The sequence below is a fragment of the Balaenoptera borealis genome (assembly GCF_965194805.1).
Source record: "Balaenoptera borealis genome assembly, chromosome: 12".
Taxonomy (NCBI): Eukaryota; Metazoa; Chordata; class Mammalia; order Artiodactyla; family Balaenopteridae; genus Balaenoptera; species Balaenoptera borealis.
Genome location: NC_138869.1, coordinates 6,057,121 through 6,081,186, shown reverse-complemented (window position 1 = coordinate 6,081,186; position 24,066 = coordinate 6,057,121). Strand labels below are relative to the sequence as shown.

Genomic DNA, 24,066 nt, shown 5'->3' with positions numbered 1-24,066 from the left:
CCTACCCTGTGCCAACAGGGCCTCCCGCGGGAGGAATCCTGCTTCTTCCTTCCTGGAGGGCAGTGCTCCCATCAAGCATCCAGGCCACAGGCGGGGTAATTCCAGGCCTTTATCTGGCTGGCACCCTGGAGGCCAGCTCTGGAGGGCTGGGCGAGGCGGCCAGAGGGCGGGAGGAGGTGGGGCAGCCCCGCCTGCCTGCCCTGCTCCCCGGTCAGCACCCGCAGCCCCAGCTCTCTCCGACGTCCTTGCTGTCCAGCTGGATGTGGTCAGCGCCCTTCTCGCTGAGCAGGGGGCCCCCGTGCCGCATGACCAGCTCCGTGGCCACCCTCACGAAGGCCTCCTCCACGTTGCTCGAGTCCTTGGCTGACGTCTCGATGGCGCACAGGATGTCGTGGTGCTCCGCCAGGCTCTGCGCCTCGGCCAGCGGCACCTCCCTCAGCTCCCTGAGGTCCGACTTGTTCCCTGCGGGGAGGTGGGGCAGTGGTGAGGCCCAGGGCCCAGGCGGGCGCGGCTACAGCTAAAGGCAGAGAGCCCTAGACTCTATCTGTAATGCTCTTATCCCATCCTTTAGTCCCTCATCTCATCTCTTCCTTATCTTTGCCAGGGGCTTGTGCACTTTATTGCTTTTTCCTAAGAAATAGAAGCGGGAAGGTTTGGTGAAAAGAACAGGGCGCTTAGAGCTGGAAGAAGACCTGGGTAGAGACGCCAGCTTGCTGTCACCTGCTGTGTGACGCTTGGGTAACTCACTCCATCTCTGAGTCTCAGCCTCCCCATCTACGACGCCACCTTCTGCGGAGTAGGGATTAAATGACACAGTGGACACGACCTAGCACCTAGCGGGCACTCCACCAATGCTGAAGTTAAAGAAATCTGGCCTTGCTATTTCTTTTGGCTAAAATTTTGTCATTATTCTGATTATTTAGGCTCTCCTATTTTCCTTTGGAATTTTTAAATTCTCTGTAAGATTGTGGGTTTTGATTATTTTGCTTTTCTGAGAATAAGAGCACAGACTACAGCTGCCCCTGAGAGCACACCTTTGCTTCTCCCATGAGGTGTGAGATGTTTCATTGTGTTTTAAATAATCTGGTCAATTGCTCTTTGGTCCAATTTCTACAAGAATTTTTTTTAAGTCTCTAAGTGATTGACTTTTATAATGTGATTATAGGGACAAAAAAAATAGATAAGCATCTATGAAGATCTAGGGAATTCCCTGGCGGTCCAGTGGTTATGGCTTGTTGCTTTCACTGCCGGGGCCCAGGTTCAATCCCTGGTCGGGGATCTAAGATCCTGCAAGCCACGCGGAATGGCCAAAAAAAAGGAAAAAAAAAAATCTGCAATTTCTTTGGTAACCTTAAACAATGCAGCAACCAATTTCAATGTTTGGAACTTATTTGGATCCTGATTTCAACAAAGTGAAAAGAAAAGCACATGTGATATTTATGAGCAATTATAAATCTGACCACAGATCAGCTAACTTGATTGTATTAGGAGATGTCAGTATGTTTTAAATGTGAAAAACGTGCTGTTATTATATATTTTTAAGTGTTTGTATCTTTTGTAGATTCACACTGGAACATTTGCAAATGAAATCATTTGGTGTTGGGATTTGCCTCAAAATAATATGAGGTCGGGGGAGGGGCCGAGGGCTGAAATGAACGTGGACAGGACTTGCCGTCTCTGCTGAATCTGGGGTTTGTTACGCTATTCCTTTTATGTCCTTGTATAGAATGCTCTATGATAGAATGTTTTATTTTAAAAGTCCTGGATTGGGAATTCGCTGGCGGTCCAGTGGTTAGGACTTTGCGCTTCCACTGCAGGGGGCCCCGGTTCGATCCCTGGTCAGGGAACTAAGATCCTGCAAGCCGAGCGGCGTGGCCAAAAAAAATAAAAAACTAAAAAAAAAAAAAAAAAGTCCTGGATGAAAGGGGAGCATCAGGCCAGGTGGGGAGAGCTCCCTTCCTGCCCGGGGCGTCCAGCCCGCCTAGAGCACCCACACCCCGGCCCAGGCCCATCTGCACTGGCTCACCTTAGAGGAATCAGCCTGACTGCTGGGACGAGGACCCCAGGGACCACACACACGGTCCAAAGCTTCTTGAATCCAGGCCCGGGAAGTTTATGCAGGAGGAAAAGGTAAAATGGGGGTCACGGCACCCCCCTGCAGCGTCGGTTCTCAAAGTGGGGTCACTGTGTCACCTGGGAACTTGTTAGGAATGCACATTCACGGGCCCACCCAGCGCTCCCGAGTCAGATGCTCTGCGGGTGGTGCCGGCGTCTGCCCTCCACCAAGACTTCAGAGTGACGGGGAGGAGCGTGGACACCTGAGAAGCGCCCCCTGCGGGGTGGCCGACAGAGCAGGTCACTGAATTACGATCGGCCACGTTTACGTGCTCACAGGCTATGTGGACCGGGATAAATGACTTCACTTTTCTGACCCTCGGCCCCGTCCCTGACACACGAGGAGCAGGCAGGGTTATGAGAACACACATGATGAAGACTGAACTAGCCTGGACCAAGGTGCGGCCACGTGGCGACCGCTTCCTGGCCTGCGTCGTCTCATTTCCACTCTGACTGTAACTTTACAAGTGATTAGCAGGATCTGAATTTTCTTTTTCTTTTGGCGGCGCGTCGTGGCATGTGGGATCTTAGTTCCCTGACCAGGGATCGAACCCGTGCCCCCTGCAGTGGCAGCTCAGAGTCTTAACCACCGGACCACCAGAGAAGTCCCCGAATTTTCTAGATCATGGTCCTGGCTCCACTCCTACCTGGCCAAGCTCAGCCCTCTCTGTGCTCTGCTTGCCCTTTGTTTAAAAGAGAGAGAGAGACAGACAGACAGACAGACGGGTGGACCGCAGGGGCCCCCGCTCACCGATGAGCAGCTGCACGATGTTGGAGCCCGCGTACTTCCTCACGTCCTCAATCCAGTGAGGCACGGACAGGAAAGAGCTCCTCTTGGTGATGTCGTACGCCAGGATGGCCCCGTTGGCGCTGCGGTAGTAGCTCTGGGTGATGGTGCGGAAGCGCTCCTGGCCAGCCGTGTCCCAGATCTGCAGCTAAAGAAACAGGGGTCCCGTGAACCCGGGGGTGCAGCCGAGCGCAGGGGACGGGGAGGCCGAGCCCCCAGACCCACCCCCAAAGCGCTGCTTCCGGGGGCAGGCCACCGGCCACACCTCGGCAGGCACCACGTAGGACGGGCCAGAAGGTGGACAGAGCAGAGAGGCCTTCTGAGCCCCTGGAAGGCAGCTCAGCGGCCTGAGCAGGACGGGGGGAGCAAAGGGGAGGCGGGCAGCCCCGTTTCCCCCTCCAGAGTCCCAGGACAAGGGGGTGGGTTCTGCACCGTGGCGGGAAGCACACTGGACCCTGAATCCTCTCTGCCCGGGACACCAGGCTCGCTGCTGGTGCCGTGTCCAGTGCCTGCCCCTCTGGGCCGCGAGTGCCCGCTGCCCCCGCCGTCGGGAGGCCCCCAGCACTCAGGCTCTCTGTTCTGCCTCAGCGGCGCCGGGGAAGATGCTCACGCTGGGCAGGGACGGCCTGGGGAGGCTCCTCTCAGGCGGCCTCTGCCGTCAGCTGGCACAGCCTGCTAACCCTAACCCCGGTCCCAGCCCTCCTCCCGCCCAGGTCCTCACTTCACCAGCACCCATCAGGGCCGCTGCCGGGCCCGCCTGGACGGGCGCCCGGGGGGCGGGAGCAGCCCTGGCTTCCAGCAGCAGCAGCAGCAGGATGGCGGCCGAGACCCCAGGTAGGGCGGCGGAGGCTGGGCCGGGGGCCGACCGGGACGGTCACTGTGCCCGGGCCAGGAGGCTGCGCCGCGGCGGGCACCAGATGGGCGGGTCCAGGGCTCTCGGCGGCTCAGGGCCTGCCTTCTCCGCTCCACAGGCCACAGGTCCTCGGGGCCCTGAAGGTGACATCCTGAGCCGCGGGCCATCCAGCCTCCTCCGCGGGCACAAGCACTCTGGGTGCCTCTTTACCCTGTTCTCAAGGGGCGTCCAGGGTGGGGACAGACCCAGAGGCCTCAGACAGTTCCTGCGGGCAGGGCTTCTGGCCCTGGCACTGTGGAGGTGACCACCTCTTCCTGGGCCTCACAAGAGGGGTCCACCGGTTGACGCGCTCTGAGCCACGACTCGCCAAACCAAACCCCCGGCCTGAGACGTCCCATTTGCTCTGCAGGGTGAGAGGTTCCAGGAAGCAGGCCCCGGGGCACAGCTCACGCAGGGGTGACGTGAAAGGCGGGACCTTGGCACCACACCAGCCTGGGATCCAGACGACCTAGGACTCCCCTCCACACCCCAGAGGAGAGCATCAAACACAGAAGCCAAGCAGACACGGGAAAAGGCAACTTGGCGGAAACAGAAACTAGGCAGAGTTTCTCAAAACCATCTCCAAAATAATCATCAGTGTTTTCAGAGATAAGAAAAGGTCCATGAAATGATAAAAGAACACTCTTATTTTAAGTAGACGGAACATTCGGAAAGGAAAAACGAGCTCTTGAAAATTAAAAATATAACATAAATGAAAAATGCAACATAAGGGTTGGAAGATAAACTTGAAGAATTTCCAAGTAGGGGAAAAAAATGCAAAGAGATGGAAAAGAGAGAAAAGGAATTGTGGAACCAGCCTTGAAGGTCCACCATCAGGATAGTAAGAGTTTTGGGAAAAAAAAGAATAGTAAAATCAAAGAAATGCTTCAAGAAAATTCCCCAGAACTGATTGAAAAGGCCCATTAAGTACACAGTGGAGGAAAACAGACCCACACAAGACACTTGGCCGTGGGAACTCCAGAACAGTGAGGAAGAAGAAAGGACCCTAAAAAGTTGCAGGGAAAAAAAAAGAGAGAAAGGAAAAACGGGTTTGAAGGCTTCACAGAAAAGATCCATATCGCATTAGACATTCAATGAAACGATGCCTAAAATTACAAGGGAAAATAATTTCCAGCCTAGAATTCTCCACCTAATCACTATGAGTCAAGTGCGATGGTTTAACAGAGGCATTTTCAGACACAGGGGCCTCAAAAAATTTACCTTCCTGCCCCCCTTTCTAAGGAAGCTGCTGAAATCAACCAACAGGAAGAAAATGGGGGATCCAGAAAAAGAATTCAACTCAAAAGAGAGGCGAAGGGAAACCCCGGGGTGGTAGGGAGATCCCAAGACAGCAGCCAAGCCGCGAGCCAGGATGCGGGCCGGCCGGGAGCCTCCAGTTCCGGCAGAGTATTCAGTGGCCGTCGAGACCTCCCTCCTTAAACAAGCGGGAGACTGAGAAAAACATGGGAGGCTACTGTTTTCAGGATGTAAACAACACAGCACGAGACCCTGATCCTTGAAAGAAGCAAAACTCGTGGCAGGCGCCTCAGGATTGCCAGCAGTCTACTGGGGACGGTTTCCTGACCACAGGACAGGGGGCTAGACTCCAAGCAGGGCACGGGGCCTGGAGCAGCTGGTGTGACTGAGATGAGGAGCGATGTTGGCGGGGGGGGGGGGTCCCTGGTGGGTCCTAGCCCGCGGGCTCCGTGCACAGGGTGAGGCTGCCAGGTTCTAACCAGAGAGGGGCTCCTCCGGGGGTGAGGACACACCGGGGGTGGAGGCTGAGTACTGCTGGGGGATATTCCAACCCAGCCACGGGCAAGAGGCCGCCTTAGCACCTTGCGAAGCACCCAGATACCGAGCTGAGACATCAGGAAGGCTGTGCCCTACGAGTGAGGGCCACGGCAAGAGGCGGGCCTCCCAACACCTGCCCAGGAAACCCTAAACCAAGCTCTCAGGTTTGGAGGCCGCGTTCTGTCAAGGTAAAAGGCTAGAGAAACACTGTCAGACTTGCACCTCTCTGCCCTAACAGAACATGAAGACAAGCTACACAGGTTCAAGGTGATCAGCCAGTCACTGAATTGACTACTAGGACATGAATCAGTGCCCTTCAAACACGATCCAGAGTCACTACCCAGTATCAACCAGTATTTCCAGTATACAATTAAAAAACTGCTAAACATGCAAAAAAAAAAAAAAAAAAAAAAAAGGCAATTTGACCCCAAGAGAGAAAAGCAGTCAATAGAAAATGATGCCAAAATGGCCCAAACATCGGATTTAGCAGACAAAGACTTTAAAGCAGTTATTTTAAATATGATCAGAGAATTAAAGGAAAATATGTTCAAAGAACTGAAGCAAAATATCACTCTTAAGTGGGCAAATAGGGAATTTCAGTTAGAGAAATGGAAATTATTTCTAAAAACATATTTTAAAAGGGTCAAAATTCTAGAACTTAAAAGTACAGTAAGTGAAGTGGAAAACTCATTTGATGAGCTTAAACAGCAGAATGGAGACAGAAAAAAGAATCAGTGAACTTGAAGAAAAATCAATACCAAGTATTTAATCTTTGATTAAATAAGATCTTAAATCTTAAGATAAGCCTCAGTAAATCTCAAAAGATTGTATTCTTACAGAATATTCCTCTAGCCACAGAAAATCTAAAACAGAAATTAAGAACGCTCTGGGAGAGACTTCTTCAAGAAGATGGAACTGAGAGGCAGCAAGACGTTGCGGGGACAATTACACAGTATGTGGGGCAGATAGAGAGGGTGAGTGTGCCAATTAGGGGAGAATTTGGGGCTGAGTTAATGGTAAATACATAGACCCCACGCGGAAACAAGATGATCACTACCACCAGGAAAAACGAGGGAGCACGGGGAGTGAAAGACAGTGCTACATGGCTCAGCCGTGAACAGCTCTTACTAACCAAAACGTGTTCATTCAGCCATTTCAACAGCGCTTACTGGACACCTGCTCTATGTTCTAGGTACCAGAGAGAGCGGAGGAAACAGACGCAAACTCCTGGGCTCAAGCTTACAGTCTAGTGCAGGAGACAGATGCTAAGTAAGATGATAATAAGTAATACGTATATATATATTTGTTTATATGGAAATACAGAATATAAATAAAATATTTATCGTAAAATAAGTAATACAATAATGGGTATGCTAGATAGTGATAAGACGGAAAAAAACAAGCAGAGGAAGAAGTTATCAAGTATGGTGAGGAATGACGTTTTAGATAGGAAGGCCTCATTGAGATAACAGTTGGGTAAAGATCTGAAGAAAGTTAGCTAGCTGTGCAGATGCCTGCGAGACAAGCATTCCAGGGAGAGAGAGCGCAAGTGCAAAGGCCCTGAGGCAGAGACATGACGGGTGCACGAAGATCAGTGGGCTGGGAGCAGAGTGAAAAGGGAGAGAGAAATGAGGGATGACCGAGGAATTGGGCCAGGTCATGCAGTGCCCTGGAGACCACAGCAAGAACTTTGTCCGTCACTGTGAGTGAAGGGGAAGCCAGGGAGTTTTGAGCCAATCAAATTTACTTTTAAACAGGATCAGTCTGACTACGGTACGGAGAGCAGATCAAAAGAGAGCAAGGCCGGGGAATTCCCTGGTGATCCAGGAGTTAGGATTCCATGGGTTCCCTGCTGAGGGCGCGGGTTCAATCCCTGGTCGGGGAGCTGGGATCTCGCAAGCCGTGCAGCCAAAAAAAAAGAGGAAGGACAGAAAAGGGGAGCCCAGTTAGACGGTTGTGGCCATAATCCAGGTAAAAGACCACAGTCGTAGCAGTGAAGTTAGGGAGGAGTGATCAAACTGGGGCTATGTTTTGCGAATAGAACTGAAAGGAACTTAATGCTGATCTAATCAACATTACCACACGCCTCTACTGGGAGGATGCAAAGTGTGTGTCTGTGTGTGTGTGTGTGCGTGCAAGCGCACACGCGTGCGTGTCTGTGATGGGGGCTAGGGTAGTGCTGAGAGTTAAACCCTCATCTTCCAAAGCAGGAAGTCAATAGATGATGCGTGTACCTGGGTGAGGAGGGTTAGCAAGACAAGCAACAGAAGGAGAAACAGAGAAGAGCCGGAAGCGATTGCCCCCAGAGGTTGGGGGCAGAGGGGAGTATCAGGGGACCGTTTCGTAACAAGCCTTGTTGAACCATCATACACAAGTGTAACCGATAACAATTAAAAATAAATTAAAAACCCAACACAACAGATTACAGTATGTGGGTCAACCCACTCGTGAAATCTGGGCAGTAATGGAGGAAATATTTTTGGAAAGTAGGTCCTTCTCATGACTGGTAATATTCTCATCCTACTTCCCCACATCAGAGCCAGGGGAAGAGGAAGAGCAGGGTCAGTGCTCGGGCCCGGCAGCCTGAGATCCTGAACCAATCCCGCCACTTCCCACCTTGGTGTCTCCAGGCTAAAACCTCATTCAGTTTTCATCTGTCAGAAAAGGGGCCGTAAGGGTGAATGACAGACTCGGCGTGCTCAGAGCCGGGCGCAGAGAGGGGGCTGGATAAACGCGTCCACTTAACAGTGTTACTGAGCTGGCATCATTTGGGGCTGGCGCTTTTAATACACGCCAAGGAGCTTTAATGCAAAGTAGAACACGTAAAGCGCCCAAAGAAAGGCACACCGGGCTGTGTGCACGACCACACATTTGTTCATTCAGGACGAACTGAGCGTCGGCCGTGTCCCAGCCCCTGTTGGAAGGACTGGCAATGTAGCAGGGGGTGAAACAGGAACAGAGTTCCCTTTCCAGTAAAAAGGAGGCAGACGAGAAGAAGCCAGTGGGATACTTGCAGAGAGGCGGGACAAGCACCCTGAAGAAAGCAAAGGTAACGGGAGGGCCTCCCCGCATGGCACCTCCGAGGGTGGTCACAGAAGGGGGCACCTGGGCTGAGGCTCCTGCCGGTCGTGGGGACAGTGTTCAGGCGTGGGGGACAAAGGCCCAGAGGCAGGTCAGAGCCTGCCACGCTGGAAACACAGCAAGGGCAGTGTGGCCAGATGGCAGCAAAGCAGCACCCCGGAAGGCGAGGCCGTCGGTGCTGGAGCCAGAGCCCGAGGGTGGGCGTTACTTCACTGTGGTGGGAGACGGCGGCAGATCGTCCGAAGCAGGGGATGTGTATCAGACGCCTCTCATTCCGCTTCGCGTGTCTCAGCAGCACCCTGTGCTCCAGCCATTGCCGCAGCAACCAGCCTCGCACAGAAACAGCCTTCGAGCCTCCCTGATCCTAGCCCAGGAGGCCGGCTGGAAACCACCAAGCACTCGGGACTCGTGACCCAGATGAGAGGGACCCACCCGCCTATGGAATGACACTCAGCCAGTGCAGGGCAGGAGATGCCGGGCCCGATCAAGCCCCACTTGCTCACAGAGGGACCCACAAGAGAATGCAGCCTCCACAGCCTTTCCTCCCTCCTCTGTTCTAGAAACAGATGAGCTCCGCGCACGCTCTTGCCTACGGCTGTCCTCAGGGAGCCCAGGCAAAGCCGGGACGTGCCCCGACTTACGTCTGTAAAGCTGCCGGCTGCTGGGTGGAGGACGGTCCTACAGAGGCGGCCCTACGGCTTGGCCCGAATGCCCCCTGTGCTCCAAGAGCTGGGAGAAGCCAGGCTGGGAGCGGCCCCGCTTTCCGGCAGCCAAGCACGGCTCCTCCACCAGGCAGGGCCCCGGGGAGGCTGCGGAGAAGGTTAACGAGGCTGAGCGGCCACCTGAGCTACCGGAGAAGCAGGCGAGCAGAGCAGCGTCGTCCTGAGCCATCTCCCGGGCAGCACAGGCCCGGGCCCTGCCTTAGAAACCAGAGCGGAAGCGCCGCGTGGACGCAGTGGGCAGGTGCCGTGAGCCCCACGTCACAGAGGAGAAAGCCAGCTCTGGAGGTGCCGTGACTGGCCGAGGAAGGTGTCCTGGCATCGTGCTGGGTCCAAGCCCGTGTGCCTGCCTGCTCCCCGCCACAGACCTCGGCAGGGGCCCAGCGCCCAGGAAATCATGGGTGTGGAGGCCCCTCTGCTCTGCGGCTCCCGCGCCTTCACACGCATCATCGCCAAGCCGGCACCAGGCTCCCTGCGGACGGCCCCCACCCGCCCAGCGCCCGGTCCACGCCCCACACGGCAGCCCCTGTGGAGCCGCCAGAACCCGGCTGAGATCCTGCAGCCCCTCCGCTCTCCAGCCTCCGCCCTCAAGTGGGTCCCCCGAGCCCTCCGCATCGCCTGCAGGCCCCACAGGACCCGACTTTCTGCCGTCGCCCACCCCGCGTGTCCGGCTCCCGGGAGGCCGCATCAAGGCCCCTGCCTGAAACGCTCTTGTCCCAGACCCTCAGCATCCCAGCCCCGCACCCCACGGCCCCTCCTCAGCCCCTCCGCCGCCTGGCTGGACACAGGCGCGCACGCACACTTCTTAAATGTTTACTGTCCCTCCCTCACGTGGGACTCTTGAGGGCAGGGGCTGTGTCTGGCTGGCTTTCTGCATAAGCCCACCAGCCAGCACAGCACCTGGCAGGTAGAAGGCACTCGATGAATACACGGTCCGTCGGCTGGGTGAGCACCTGCCTGCCAAGTTGAAGCCGCCACCCCCGCCCACCTCCTTCCCCACCTGGAAGTTCTCCACCTGCACTCACTGGACAGACGGGGGCCTTGTTCACGGATCACACCCGAGCCCCCTCCCCAACGCCCGCCTGCCACCCACCTCCCAGCGGGCACATCGCCAGTTTCTCCGACCTTCCCAGCCAGGCTCTCTCAACTGACAGTTGACTTTGGGGGAAATTCTCTGGGCTGCTGATACCCAGAGTGAAGTCCGGAAGCATCTTTGGGGCACAGAGGGTAGGACTGAGGCCCGGCCAGGATGGAAAAGGGCTCCCAGAGCACGGATGCTCGGGAGAGGGGAGCTGCCCCCCTCCAGCTCCGCAGGGGTCAGTCAGGTGACCCCTTTCAAACAGGTGGGGTGGGGATTTCAAGGGGAAGTACGGTATCAAGGTGAGGGACGAGGCTGTTTTCCTTCTAAGCGCCACACCTGACCACTCCAGTTCACAGTGCCCCTCTGGGTCCCCACACCCATGAAGGGTGTTATCATTTTGTCATTATCTCCTTTTCTAGGATAGACTGCATTCCTGTTGACCTTTTGGTGAACTCCTACCTAACCGTCAGGGCCCCAGTTCAAGGTCACCTGGTCAGTGGAGCTTCCCCGACGCACAGGCCTGGGCCCCACACCAAGCGGACTCAGCTTTCCTTTCTTTGTGGTCCACAGCCCTTTACTCTTGCCTCTATGACAGCATACAACACACAGGATGTCAACTGTCCCAAACTTGGGTGCCTTTGGGGGCCAGGCAGGGAACATAAAATGCAGCAAGGTGACAGAAAAGGATATCCTGCCTAAAGCAAATTCAATAAAAAACAAACCAGCAAACCACCACTACGCAGGCCAAACGAAACGGTTCACGGTGGGAACTGGCCCAGGGCTGTATGTGTGGGGCTCCTGGTTTGTAAGTCTGCCTCTCGCCATCAAGAATGGGCTCTGGGGACTTCCCTGGTGGCGCGGTGGTTAAGAACCCACCTGCCAATGCACGGACACGGGTTCAATCCCTGGTCTGGGAAGATCCCACATGCCGCGGAGCAACTAAGCCTGTGAGCCACAACTACTGAGCCTGCGCTCTAGAGCCCGTGAGCCACAACTACTGAAGCCCGTGTGGCACAACTACTGAGCCTGCGCTCTAGAGCCCGTGAGCCACAACTACTGAAGCCCACGCACCACAACTACTGAAGCCCGCACGCCACAACTACTGAAGCCCGCGAGCCTAGAGCCCGTGCTCCACAACAAGAGAAGCCACCGCAGTGAGAAGCCCACGCACTGCAACGGAGGGCAGCCCCCTCTCGCCACAACTAGAGAAAACCCCGCGTGCAGCAACGAAGACCCAACATAGCCAAAAATTAAAAAACAAATAAAACAAAAAAACAAAAAACGGGCTCTGGTGGGGACAGACCCCATCTCATTCCTTTGCAACCTGGCACAGAGCAGGTGCCTGACCAGGAAGGAAGCCCTCTGAGGGCAGGTCCTGCGGTCAGGCCAGTGGGAGTGAGATGAGGCTGGCGGGGCAAGGGCTGCTCTCCAGGGAGGGTTGCCACGTGCCCCGGTGGGAAGTCAATTCTGCTTAGTAGGTTAAACAAACCTAATAAATAAAATCAACTGCACCGTTGGCGATTCAGGTCCCAGAACCTTTGTCCAGCACCGTCCCTCCCGATGGAAACAGAAGAGGATTTTATCTGAACAGCCTTTCTCCCACAGGATGAGGCCGGCAGTGGGAAGTTCCTTGCTTCTTCATAGCAGAAAGGGACCTTGGAAAAATTAGTTCTCAAGACAAAACTCCAAAAACTGGTTGGACAGACCCAAATACGAGCCCCCATGCTGCTGTTCATCGTGTCTCGGAATGTGAGGAGTCTGAACCAGGAGGTGGTCTGCAAGCTACTCCCCGGCCAAACGCTGTCACTCCTGCCTCAGTCTTCAGGGAAGAGCTCAGCCCCGGGATGGAAAACAAGCCTCGGCTGAGAGGCAGGTGCACTTCCAGGAGCGACGGTAAAGACCCTGCAAAACCTCCAATGTGTTAGCGGTGAGACAAGCAGGAGGGGATGGAGGCTAAGCGAGGAGAACCGGGGCAGCAACACCGGACGGGGGGGCCGCGCGGACCTGACGCAGACGCGCCTCCCAGCGGCTGACAAGGGCTGCGGACAGATTCCTGGGCCCAGGTTCCTCCCGCCCCCGAAACACGACTGCTCAGGATCCCAGCGTCAGAGGCAACTTTCTGTGTCCCTTGTCACCATGCAGCTCTCCCTGTAGCGCCACCACCACTGGAAGAAGGGAGGCGGGACCCCTGGTTCCCCACCCTGCTCCGCCAGCCGGGGGACCAAGGGTGATCAGGTGGCTTCCCAGCACCTGCGTTTCACCTCCAGCATCTTGGGAACAGTGGTGGGAACCCGGGTGATGAAGGTGACAGACGCGCTGTGAGTCCCTCCAGGCTGACTCTGCCGGAGCTCCCTGTCTCGGTACATTCCATCCTCAGGCAGCCCTGCAGGTGCATCTTAGAGCCTTTTACAAGACGGGTCCCAGGGCGCAGGAAAGGAGAGCTCAGTCTGACTCCGAAACCTGTGCCCTTCGCTGTGTGCACGGCTCCTCCACAGACCATGTCCTGTGCTTTTTTCATGAAACCCCCTCCTCCTGCAGCAATCAGTCAGCCTGTCCTTAAGTCCTGGCGGGAAGAAAGGCCCAGCCTCCGCCCATGGGGGATGTGGGCAGCCTGAGCTCCCGGTGCAGCGAGGAGGGCCTGGGGAGCTGGTGGCCCTGTGCTGGCGACCAAGGTGGGACTCACCGGTGACCTCTTACCCGCTTGTAGCCCCTTCAGGCACAATGGGGTACGTGGGGACGAAACCCAGGCAGGACGCCAGGCAGCAGTCTGTGCCCCCCAGGGAGGTCAAGAGCAGGGGCCGCAGCGCCTGGACCAGGACTTGCGGCTGGGCCGCCACCCAGCATGAGACAAAGCCAACCCATTCGCTCCTTGGCCCAGCGCACACCTTCCAGCGTGACCGGAAGGCGGCTCCCACGCCCCACGGGGCCCCGCTTCCCCTGATTGGATGAACACCAGGCCCTCTCCTGCCTCCGGGGCTGCACATGAACACGGCCCAGGAGCACAGCCCCTGTCTTTCCTCACTGGGAACTGTCCTCCTTCAACGCCCAGCTCCAAGCCCGGGAAGAGGACTGCGCGTCGTCTGTGTCCTGGGCACCAGGCAAGCAGCCCCGTGACAGCACGGCACCCGAGCAGGAACAGTCCGAATTTCAAATATCTGGTCCTGCTATGGCCACAGTAAACACATTGCGGCTTGTAAGGCCGCATGATTCAGTTCCTGGTTTGGCAGTTCAGTCCCTGCAGCAGCAGTATGGACGGCACCCATGCTACTTAGGTGCTTGCACGTCTGTCCCCCAAGCCAGACGTGAGCTCCGAGGCACAGGGATGCATCTCATGTGTCTTCCTTTTGTAGGTACTTAGAACAGCACCTGGGAGAGAGGAGGTACTCACAGAACAAACCCTGAACCCACTGACGTGCAGTTTCTGTCCTGGGTGTCACATGGCACCTTCCAGCCAACAACCACGGTTAAGCTCGACAGAGCACCTTCTAAGTTTTAGGTGTTTTTCCCTTTTCATCTCACTTAACTTGTCTGTTGCTCCAGACAGAAGAGGCCAGCTCAAGGCCCTGGCTCTTAAATTATAACCCAAGACACAAAGAAAACAAAGGAAAATGGAGCAAAAAGGAGTCTTTAACAATAAATGTGAGTGGAGATCAAACTTGGCCTCACCTCCAGCGGGGGACCTTCATCACGTCCCGCCTGCCGTGGGGCAGTGTGGGCGCAAACATTACCCGTGAGCCATTCTCGCCAAAACCCTTCCACCCGAGTGTCTCTGAACCTCTAAACTCAACCTCCAGTTTACAGAAAATACAAAGGATAGAGGAACAAGGGAAAAGACACCACGAGGGAAATGGGAGACAAATCCAGAAAGCGACTCTTAAAAAACATCAGTCATCAAAACAGAAGTGAGACATCGTTCTGGACTAAACCCACACTGGACTCCAGCTCAAGGGGGAAAACTCTATAAAACACATTTTGGAGGAAGTTGGGGAAACTTAAAAATGGACTAAGTAGATGCTTATAGAAACAATGACTTGCTTAGGTATGATAACACACTGTGCTTATTCTTAAAAGCTGTATGTCGAGGTATCCAGGGGTGAAGTATCATGCTATCTGCAACTTACTTTCAAATAAAAAAATTTATATTACACATACAGAAAGATAAGGCAAATTCAGCAAAACATGAGCAACTGTTAAATCTATGTAGAGCATATATGGGGCTCACTATGTTATTCTTCCAATTTTTCTATATTTTTTAACTTTTTCACGGTGAAAAATTGGGAAAAATAGAAGTATTAATAATATCCTGAGAATGAAAATATTACTGATAGGAAAAAGTACCAACTGGAGATCTTGGAAATGAAAAACATAATTGTCAGAATGCAGAAACTAGAAGATGAAATGAACATCGGAACAGATGCAGCTGAAAAGTAAATCAGGGATCTGGAAGGTGGGGCACGGGCTGCCAGCACACAGCACAGCAGCACACGCTGTCACTACGGAGGCCAGACCCTAAGCCCAGCTCCCGCCCTGCGCAACCTCCAGAGGACAGGGAGAATGACAAGAAGGGATGAATCGAAGCAATACAAGCGAATCCCATAGAGCTTCAGGAGCGCGGGACTTTTCATACTGATTACACCCACTGAGTTCAGAGAGGATGAATGGGAATATCCCATCACCTGGAGAGAGTGCTTTACTCACCTGCCAGGACACACGGGGAAGGCACAGTGTCAGGTGCAGATGCACGGAACGACACGGTGAGTGTGACTTGGGGGGTGGGGGGAGCGCTAGGAAGAAAAACTAAGCAGGGCGAGGAAGGGATGAGAAGTCACTCAGACCTCAAAAACATGACCCAAGGACCCTGCGACAGTGTGTGGTTCCATGTACACGTGTGTCCAGAAGGGGCAGCTCCACAGAGATGGGCTGGGGGAGAGTGGATAGGCATGACTGCTGACGGCTACCAGGTTCCTGTCTGGGTGATGAAAATATCCTAAAGTTGACCCTGATGAGTATTCAAAACAACAGGAAAAAACACTGAAAATTGCACACTTTAAATGGGGGAATTCACAGTATATGAATTATATCTCAATAAAGATTTTTTTAAAAGGAACTTGGTGGAGTACTACTTCGGACACGATGGTCAGGTAAGGCTGACTTACGTAAAGCAAAACAATAACGTGTTGATGTACACACACACGTACACACACACAGCAAACTGCCTCAGGCATCCTAGCACACGGGGGCCTTCCATCCCCCCCCCGCTCTCGCATGGACCCCACTCTGCAAGCTGAGGTTCCGGACCCACCTCCGGTGCAGACATGCCCCTCCCCCTCTCCCCGCCCTCCCCCCCCCCCCCCCCACTCGCTCCTTCATTCAGCCAATACTGGTCAAGGGCTTATTCTGGGGAAAATAACCCGAGGCAAACTGCAGAGCTGGAGTTTACGTTGAGGTATTTACCTTGTGATTTCAATATTAAGGTTGATTTTTCCCATGTATTTCATCTGTAATGCAAACATGGCAGATACTGACAATTCATAGCTGGCAAACTGAAGTTTATCCTGTGATCCATTTTTTCATCATGAAATCATCCACTGTTCGGGTCCCCACTACAGACTTAAAACCCGAGAGTAAAAAACAAGTTAAACCAAAAAATCAAAGTGTTTCACTGAAAAATATAAACAGAATATTTTTAATTAAAAAAAAACCTGATTTTTACACTTCTCAGACATAAAAAAAGGCAGAGGTGGGGCTGTTTGCATGGCTTGAAACTACACGGAACTTTCCTCAAGGAAAATGGAATCCCTCAGTAATCGTGGTCCAGCCTCCTCACATGGCGCCCAAGGAAGCTGACATGCGGAAGGGAAACGACCCGCCGACTGTCCGCTGTGAGGCGGAGGCCACCTCTGCAGGCCTCTGGGATCAGGACGAACCTTGTCGCCCACACATGGCGACTGCCCTCGGGCAAGGCCCGGCCTGACGTGAGCCTGGACTCTGCTTTCACAGTCAGACCTCATCTGGGACCAAAGGCCTCCTGACAGCGTGGCAGGCTCTGCTCCGGTGGCCTCTGACCCTTCTGAGTCATCAAACCCACCCTGTGATCCAACATCCGGAAATACTTATGCAATTCCCCAAGGAGACCACTTTGAGAGGGACAGGTCCTAGCGACACATCTAAGCTCCAGGTTGTTGCCTTTTAAACAACCTGTGTGGAAAGTCACATACCTGGTCTAGGGCTACTCTGACCTCTTCCTAGGGTAGGAGAGGGAGGCCTGCAAGGCCAAGCAGGGCAGGTAAGAAGGGAGGGGACACGTACGTAACCCACGGAGAAGGGCGCTGCTGGTGACTAACGGTCCTGACTCACTACATCCCCAGAGCAGGTTGCAGACGCCTCTACCTACCAGCACTGGCTGTACGTTCAATAAAACAGCATTACGGGGCTTCCCTGGTGGCGCAGGGGTTAAGAATCCGCCTGCCAATGCAGGAGACACGGGTTCGAGCCCTGGTCCGGGAAGATCCCACATGCCGCGGAGCAACTAAGCCAGTGCGCCACAACTACTGAGCCTGTGCTCCAGAGCCCGCGAGCCACAACTACTGAAGCCCACGCGCCTAGACCCCTGCTCCGCAACAAGAGAAGCCACTGCAATGAGAAGCCCGCGCACTGCAACGAAGAGTAGCCCCCGCTCACTGCAACTAGAGAAAGCCTGCACGCAGCAACAAAGACCCAACACAGCCAAAAATAAATAAATAAATTTTTAAAAACCAGCATTATGTAGGCCATTCTAGAAGCCAGGTGCTTTCTTTTGTTCACACTGGCCATAAGCACCCCTTCTGCCAATTAATCTGAATTAATAAGGATTTGTTTAACAAGCAGATGGCATTAGTATGTTGATGTGACACCGCTAATCAAAACGTAAGAAAATGTAAAATGCAAGTGATACACGACGGCCCAGATTTCACATTGGTCCCAAACCTTTCCGTGTGGGTGTTCATGCACGTGTGTCTGTGTGTGCGCACACGCATGAGCTCACACACGTGCGTGTGGCGGCTGGTAGTGGTAGAGGGTGTGCACGGCAGTGAGGAAAAGGCGCCACACGAGGAGCTGGCAGGCAAGGTTCTGGTTCAGACCTGCTGCACATGGCCTTCATCTCCCCGTCTGTGAAATGGGGTCTCACCAGGCGGCTGCAAGGACCAGGCAGAACAGAGCACGAGAACAGTGGTGAGAACTAGGGAGATGGGGGACTCAGGGAGGGAGGACTGCCCCCTTACTACTAAGCTTTACGATACCTCACGCCCAAAGCCTCTCTGCAAGGGTCACACAGGGGCTGATGGAAGGAAGGAAAACACAAAGGGGCCGAAACACCAAAGGGATGGAAGCAAAGAAAGGAGGCAGGTGGAGGCCCTGAGCTGTGAGGAGGCCCGGTCTGGGCGATCCCGCCCCCCTGTGACCCCAGCGGGCTCGCCTTCTCATACACAGCGGGCCCTCCACGGCACGGACGTGGGGATTCTGCCTTCATTTCATCGCTGGGGAAGCAGATCAGTGCACAGGGGCAGCTGGGCAGCCAGACTGAGAAGCTGAGCCTCCCGAGACCCAGGCCACCATCTCTCTCAGAGGACTCACGCCCGTGTCAGCTCCCACCTGCTGATGCTCTGCTGTGCGTCAGGTCCTTAAGCTAGGGGTTGACAGGCGACAGATCAGGAGCGGTGATGCCACGTGCCCCAGGCGGCAGAGCCAAGATTGTGACCTGGGGCCCGAGGCTCTACCACTGGCCCCCTTCCCACCATCTTCCCACAGCACGTGCTGCCTCGGGATTGGCAGAAACCTCAGGAGGCAGGTTCGTTTTGCCACGAGGATGGTTGTCACCGGCATCAAGGACAGGTTTCTTCAGACAACCAGCGTGACCCAGAACTTATCTCTTATCTAGCGATCCTTTTGCTATTTCTGATCAAAACCGGAAGAGTCAAACCAATTTTATCCAAATAGGAAAAGCACATGAGCAAGGCCAGACCCCCAGTTGGAAAGGCTAAGGATGCAAACTTTAAAAAGAAGCGCTTTGGGACCAGGAGAGCGATGGAGCGCAAGGTCCCGCAACGTGGGGCCCCGGGCCCCAGGGCAGAGACTGAGCTCTGTGCGGGAGGACCCTGGCTGCCTTCCCAGCATGGGGACAGTGACCCCGACAGAAGGCCGAATAAAGGGGCCCAGCTGTCCAGGGCCGACCCGTGTGCGCGTCCCCTGTGAGGTGCACAGCCCGGTTTACATAAGAGGCCTTTGTGTCGTCCCAGATAAGGGTGGGTGAGCAGCATTCGGAGGATGTGTTCAGGATTTAGAACCGGCTGAGATTTCCTGGCGGACGGTGAGGTGCGGAGGGGCAGGTTAAGAAATAATCCTAATAATAATCCCTAGGGAGGAAAATGCTAACAGCAGCAACAATCAAATAATCCCTTATGTCTGTAATTCCTCGGTTTTATCCACAATAGCACTTTCAAGAGAGACAAGAGATGCGTAGCATTGTCTGCCTTTTCTTACAGGGCGTCAGAAGTGGAAAGGAGGGTTGGTTTTTTTCTGTTTTTTTTTTTTTTTTTTTTTACGGTACGCCCTTTTATGTCTTTGAAATTTTGAAATTCTGAACCATGTGGATGAATTATCCAAAAACATACAAGGGGAATCTGTAACTATTTTGAGCGTGTCCATAGCCGTCCAACAACCCTGAGAAGTAGGCAGAGCAAAGATCATTCGTTCCATTTCACAAAGGAGGAAGCCCGGGGCTCCAGGAAGGGACAAGGGACAGGCCAGGGCTAGGATGAGGCTGCACAGACCTTTGGACACCTAGTCCAGGGTTCTCCTGCAGAGACATCACCGCTGAGAGGCCAGCAGCTCCCAGAGTTGCCCCCAGCTTCAGCCTGCACAGCTAGAGCCCAGTGAACTCACACAGGGCCGCCCGGGGGCCCGCGCCACGGCCAGAGCCTTCCCACCAGCAGGGCTGCTACGGGAGCTGCCCAGGGCTGCCTGATGCTCTGTTAGCTGACAACACCCTGACACTCCTTGGGGTTTCCACCCTCATTCCTGAAAGTCTAGAAAATGCCCAAGTCCATATGCTTCTCTCCAAGTGCGGTGACCACAGTTGTCTTTTCACTAGAGTCATTAACGTGCAGAATCTCAGGGTCATCGTTACGAACTGAGAGGGACTCAGAAGGGTAGTCAAGGGTAAAAATAGGCGCTGGAATTAGGAGCCAGGGAGACCCTGGGTTCAAAGCCTGGTTTTGCCACTGACTTGTGTGGGGCCTTGGGCGTGTCGGTCACTTCCTTTATTGTGGCCTCAGCTTCCTCCCTATAAATAAAAATCAATGAACACACAGGTAGTGAGCACCGTGTGTCTGACACTATTGTAGGTGCGGGGATTCACAGGTACACAAGGCGGTGTCCACTTTCAAGGAGCGGACACTGTACGGGACAGACCCACAAACAAGGGAATGTCAAGTCCTGGTAAATGCTATGAACCTACCCCGTAAAGGGACGGAGGGCCTGGGAGGTCAGGGAAGGCCTCTCTGAAGAGGTGGCCTGTGCAGTGGCAGCCGAATGATGAAGCAGCTGTTACACGGGGATCTGGGGGTGGAATGTGGCAGGCAGGGCAGCAGACGCAAAGGGCCTGAGGCAGGCATGTTGGAAGGACAGAAAGGGCCAGTGAGGCTGGGGACTGAGTGTGGGGCAGAGGCAGGGAGATGAAGTGGCTGAGGCAGACAGGGGACCAGCTCTACAGGTCAGCTGTTGGGATGTCATTCTGGTCGCAAGAGGAAGTGACTATAGAAATAAAGGGATTTAATTCAATCTGTGCTGTTCCCAACTTTTTATTTTTTTTGGCAGCAGAACTCTTCAGTCAAAGACAAGTGGAACCTCAATATAAAAGTGGATAAAAGTAAGCTAGTTAAGGCCCTTCTGACCCTGCGGTCTCTCGGCCTCCCCCTTTCAGTCCGCAGCTTCCCAAGCACAGAGCAGCTGGAAAAGCGCTAGGTGATCTCTCTCTGAGGTTCCTCAAGAGCCAACGAGAGCCAGCAAGCACAGGAGAGGCGGCTTTGAGATCCTGCTGGATGCTTGCTGGACCCTAGACAGGCCTGGGAAGGTTTTAAACTAAATCCCTGATGTGGACATGCTTTCTCCAGAAACAACAACGATAAACTCTGGCTCCTCAAAGGTTCCAGTTAAAAACCACAATGTTGAAACTATAGGGACAGAAAACAGATCAGTGGTTGCCAGAGCCTGGGGTGAAGGGAGGACGCTGACACAAAGGGACACAGGAGAACTTTCCGGGTTGATGGAAGGAATCTATACGCTGAATGTGGTGGTGGTGACAGGACTGCATACGTTTGTCAGGATTCACAGAACTCGACACCTGAAGTGAGGCACATTTACTGTGTGGAAGCTGAACTTCAATAAACTTGATTTTTTAAAAAATCACATTGCTGGAAGACACCCCAGAGATAGTTTATGGGTGAGGAAGAATGACCTGCCCCCGCTGAGTCCCGAGAGCCCAGCACCCGGGGCCGGGGAGGCTGTCCTCTCACCCCACCCACCCAACTGCAATTCACAGTCTCTTCAGTGCCTGGGCCTCAGGATTCTCTGGCTGCAAGATCAGGAAGTAAATACTTGCACAGGCTTTCCCACTCCATGCAATCAGAAGAAGCAGTCTGGTGTAGGGAAAGACCCCAACGCCCTGGAGTCCAAAAAGCTGGAAGAAAACTTGCACGTCTGTCACTTCCCAGCTGTGTGCCTGGGGAAGCCTGCCCCGTGTGAGGTGGGGTTAATCACAAGAACACATCTGTAAAACAGCTGGCACACATCAGACTCTTGAGAGGGGTAGCTGCTGTTAACTCTTAGGGGGGTTACCATGCCTACACTGCTCTCCTGATCCCAGAAGCACCCAGCTGCCTCCCAAGTAGAACAATCTGAAGGTGACCAGCAGGAAAAGAAATCGAGAAGTGCCTGCCCTGCATTGCATAACCTGTGCTCGGTACACAGTGCACCCAGGGCTCTGCACAGGTTATCTCGCCAGGTAAACAGGAACACCCAGCCCCTCCTTGACCACCGTCAGCACCGGGAGAGGGGAAAGGGGAGGGGAGGGGAAGGGGAGGGGGGAGGGGAGAGGGGGGGAGGGGGAGGGGAGGGGAGGGGGAGGGGAGGGGGGGAGGGGGAGGGGAGGGGAGGGGGGAGGGAGGGGAGGGGAAGGGAAGGGGTGGGGAGGGGGGACGGGAGGGGGAGGGGGAGGGGAGGGGAGAGGAGGGGAGGGGGAGGGGAAAGGGGAGGGGGAAGGGGAAGGGAGGAGAGGGGAAGGGAGGGGGAGCAGGAGCGGGCCGCCTGCTTGTTTACGCCTATCCTTCAACTAGCCACTTCCCCGTGGCTGCTGGCAGCGTCTCAGGGCACAGACTCATCCTCGGACCCCATCCCACAGCCCTTCCCTCACCACCTGCTCCAAAGGATGGTCCCGAATAATGACTCAAAGCTTCCTGCCACACCTTGTTCTTTTTTCCTATTCTAAGGAGACCCAAAACACACAGAAACCCAAAAGACTGTTAAAAAAAGAAAAAAAAAAAAAAAGCAACGCTTCTGGCAGGGAGTTTCTGCTTCCCCTGTCACATCAACTCCAGAGGCACCGTGTGCATGGAAAGGCTTTTGGCTGACTTTTTCTCCATGCTGGGGCAGGAGGGAGAAATTATCCCACTTTTGCAGAAACAAAGAGCTAAGCACCCTGGCAAAAGGCAACCGGTAGCAGGCCCACAGCAGCCCAGGGAGGCCGGGCGCCACAGTACCGGGGCTCCCGGGACTCAATCACCCGGCTCCACCTGAAAACACGGAGATACCAGGAGATGCCCTGGCCCTGTGCTGCCCCGCCCAGGGCTCTTAGGAGCCGTCCCGGAGCCGGTGGGAACTCAAAACCACCAAAGAGGGGAAAGGATTTCCGTCCGGCGCAGTTCAGTCAAGTTCCCGAGCAAGAACAATGGTCTCTCACTCCGTTCGGGAGGGCTGACACCCAGGTTAAGAAACTGATTCACTAATCACAAATATTAGTTATTAGACCACTGCCAGGACTCTGTGGCATCCACATCCTGCCGGTTTAGTGCGGAGCCACTGCCAAAGCTCGGTCCTCTCCCCCACCTTCCGGGGCCCGTGAAGTTTTCAGTTCCTATCAGGCTGCAGCTGGGGGAGGGGACCTGGGCCGCCCCGGCCGAGTAAAGTTCCACCACCAGGTCCACAAAGAGACTGCAGGGAGGCGTGGCCAGGCCGGAAATTCTGACAAAAAGTTTTGGCCCTCCGGTCCTAGAAGCAACTACTTCCTGGTCCCTCCTAGTCGCGGGGGTGTCCCTTTCTGCCTGGGGTCCCAACCCGAGGGCCGAGCTGGGGCCTTCGACCGCGGTGGGGCAGGCCGGCCAGGCGCCCCCCGTGCCCGCACCCGAGGCGCTCAGCCACCGGGCAGCGGAGACGCTATTCTGGAGCAAAGTCCCCCGGGGTGTAGCTCGGAGGGCAGGGCCTCTCCTCCGCACTCCCCCCAGCACGAGCACCCCAGCGCCCCGAGGCCCGCGCTCTGCGCCCAGAGGCCGGCCCCAACGCCCAGGCCCAGGCCTGCTCGGACAGGGGGCCAGAGGGGACCCCAGCCCCCGCGGACCAGTCGGGTGCTCGCCGTGGCCCCCGACCCCGACCCCTCCGGGGAGATCCTCCAAGGCCCTGGCCGACCCCTAGCGCTGTGGGGCCCGGCTGCGCGGCGACCACGGGCCGGGCCTCCCACCTTGACCCGCTGGCCCTGGATCTCCAGCGTCTTCATGGTGAAGTCCACGCCGATGGTGCTGCCCTGGCGCTCGGAGAAGACGCCTGTCTTGAAGCGCTGCACCACGCACGTCTTGCCCACGCTCGCGTCGCCCACCAGCACCAGCTTGAACAGGAAATCGTACTGCTCGTCCGGGTCCCCCGGGCCCGGCCCCGCCATGGCCGCGGGAGCCCAAGGGCCGGCGCTCCGGACGCTGGGGCGGCCTGGGCTCGCGCAAGCCGCGGGCCGCCTGGCGACGTGGAAGCGCCGCAACACCTGGGGAAGGGGCGCCACCGCCCGCCGGCCGCCCCGCCCCGGCCCGCCCCGGCCCGCCCCGGCCCGCCCCGGCCAGCCCGGCCCGCCCGGCCGGCCAGACCCCGCGGCCGCGGCCCCGCCCCGGACTCGCCTGGCCCGGCCCTCCGCGCCGCGCCAGGCCAGTCCGGCCCTCAGGGCCGCGCTGCGCACCGCCCCGGGCCCGCCCCCGGCCGTACTCTTCCAGCGCTGTTCTAAGTCCCGCCCCCAGGCCTACTGGGCCCTCGGCACTGCCTCTGGCCCGCCTCCAATGAGACTCCGCCCTCAGACTTGACCCAATCAGAATCCACCTTCAGACCCGCCCCGGCCAGACTCCGCCCCCAGCACGGCGCCCGACCCCGTCCCCATCCCGACTGCGCCCTCAAGGCTGCCCTCAGCCCGTTAACACTCCTCGGCCCCGCCCTTAAGCCCGCCCACAGCACCGAGCCCAGTACCCGCCGCGCCCCCCACCGCCCATTTATCCTCTGCCTCCGCCTCTTCCCCCCAGCCCCCCCGCCC

At 55.6% G+C, this 24,066-nt stretch overlaps 1 protein-coding gene across 2 annotated transcripts; it reads right to left on the bottom strand.

The window, feature by feature from the left end:
- Window positions 1-95: 95 nt before the first annotated feature.
- On the bottom strand, window positions 96-23,575 carry RAB43 (RAB43, member RAS oncogene family). 2 transcript variants are annotated; one of them, XM_082345321.1, is made up of 3 exons: window positions 23,239-23,575; window positions 2,867-3,050; window positions 96-462 (listed from the first exon to the last, which is right to left on the bottom strand). In XM_082345321.1, exons 1-3 carry the CDS (start codon window positions 23,434-23,436, stop codon window positions 212-214), a joined length of 633 nt encoding a protein of 210 aa, XP_082201447.1. In that variant the 5' UTR covers window positions 23,437-23,575; the 3' UTR covers window positions 96-211. The 2 variants fall into 2 exon arrangements, with proteins under 2 accessions (XP_082201447.1, XP_082201448.1); XM_082345322.1 differs by having other exon boundaries at window positions 2,867-3,044.
- Window positions 23,576-24,066: the final 491 nt, after the last annotated feature.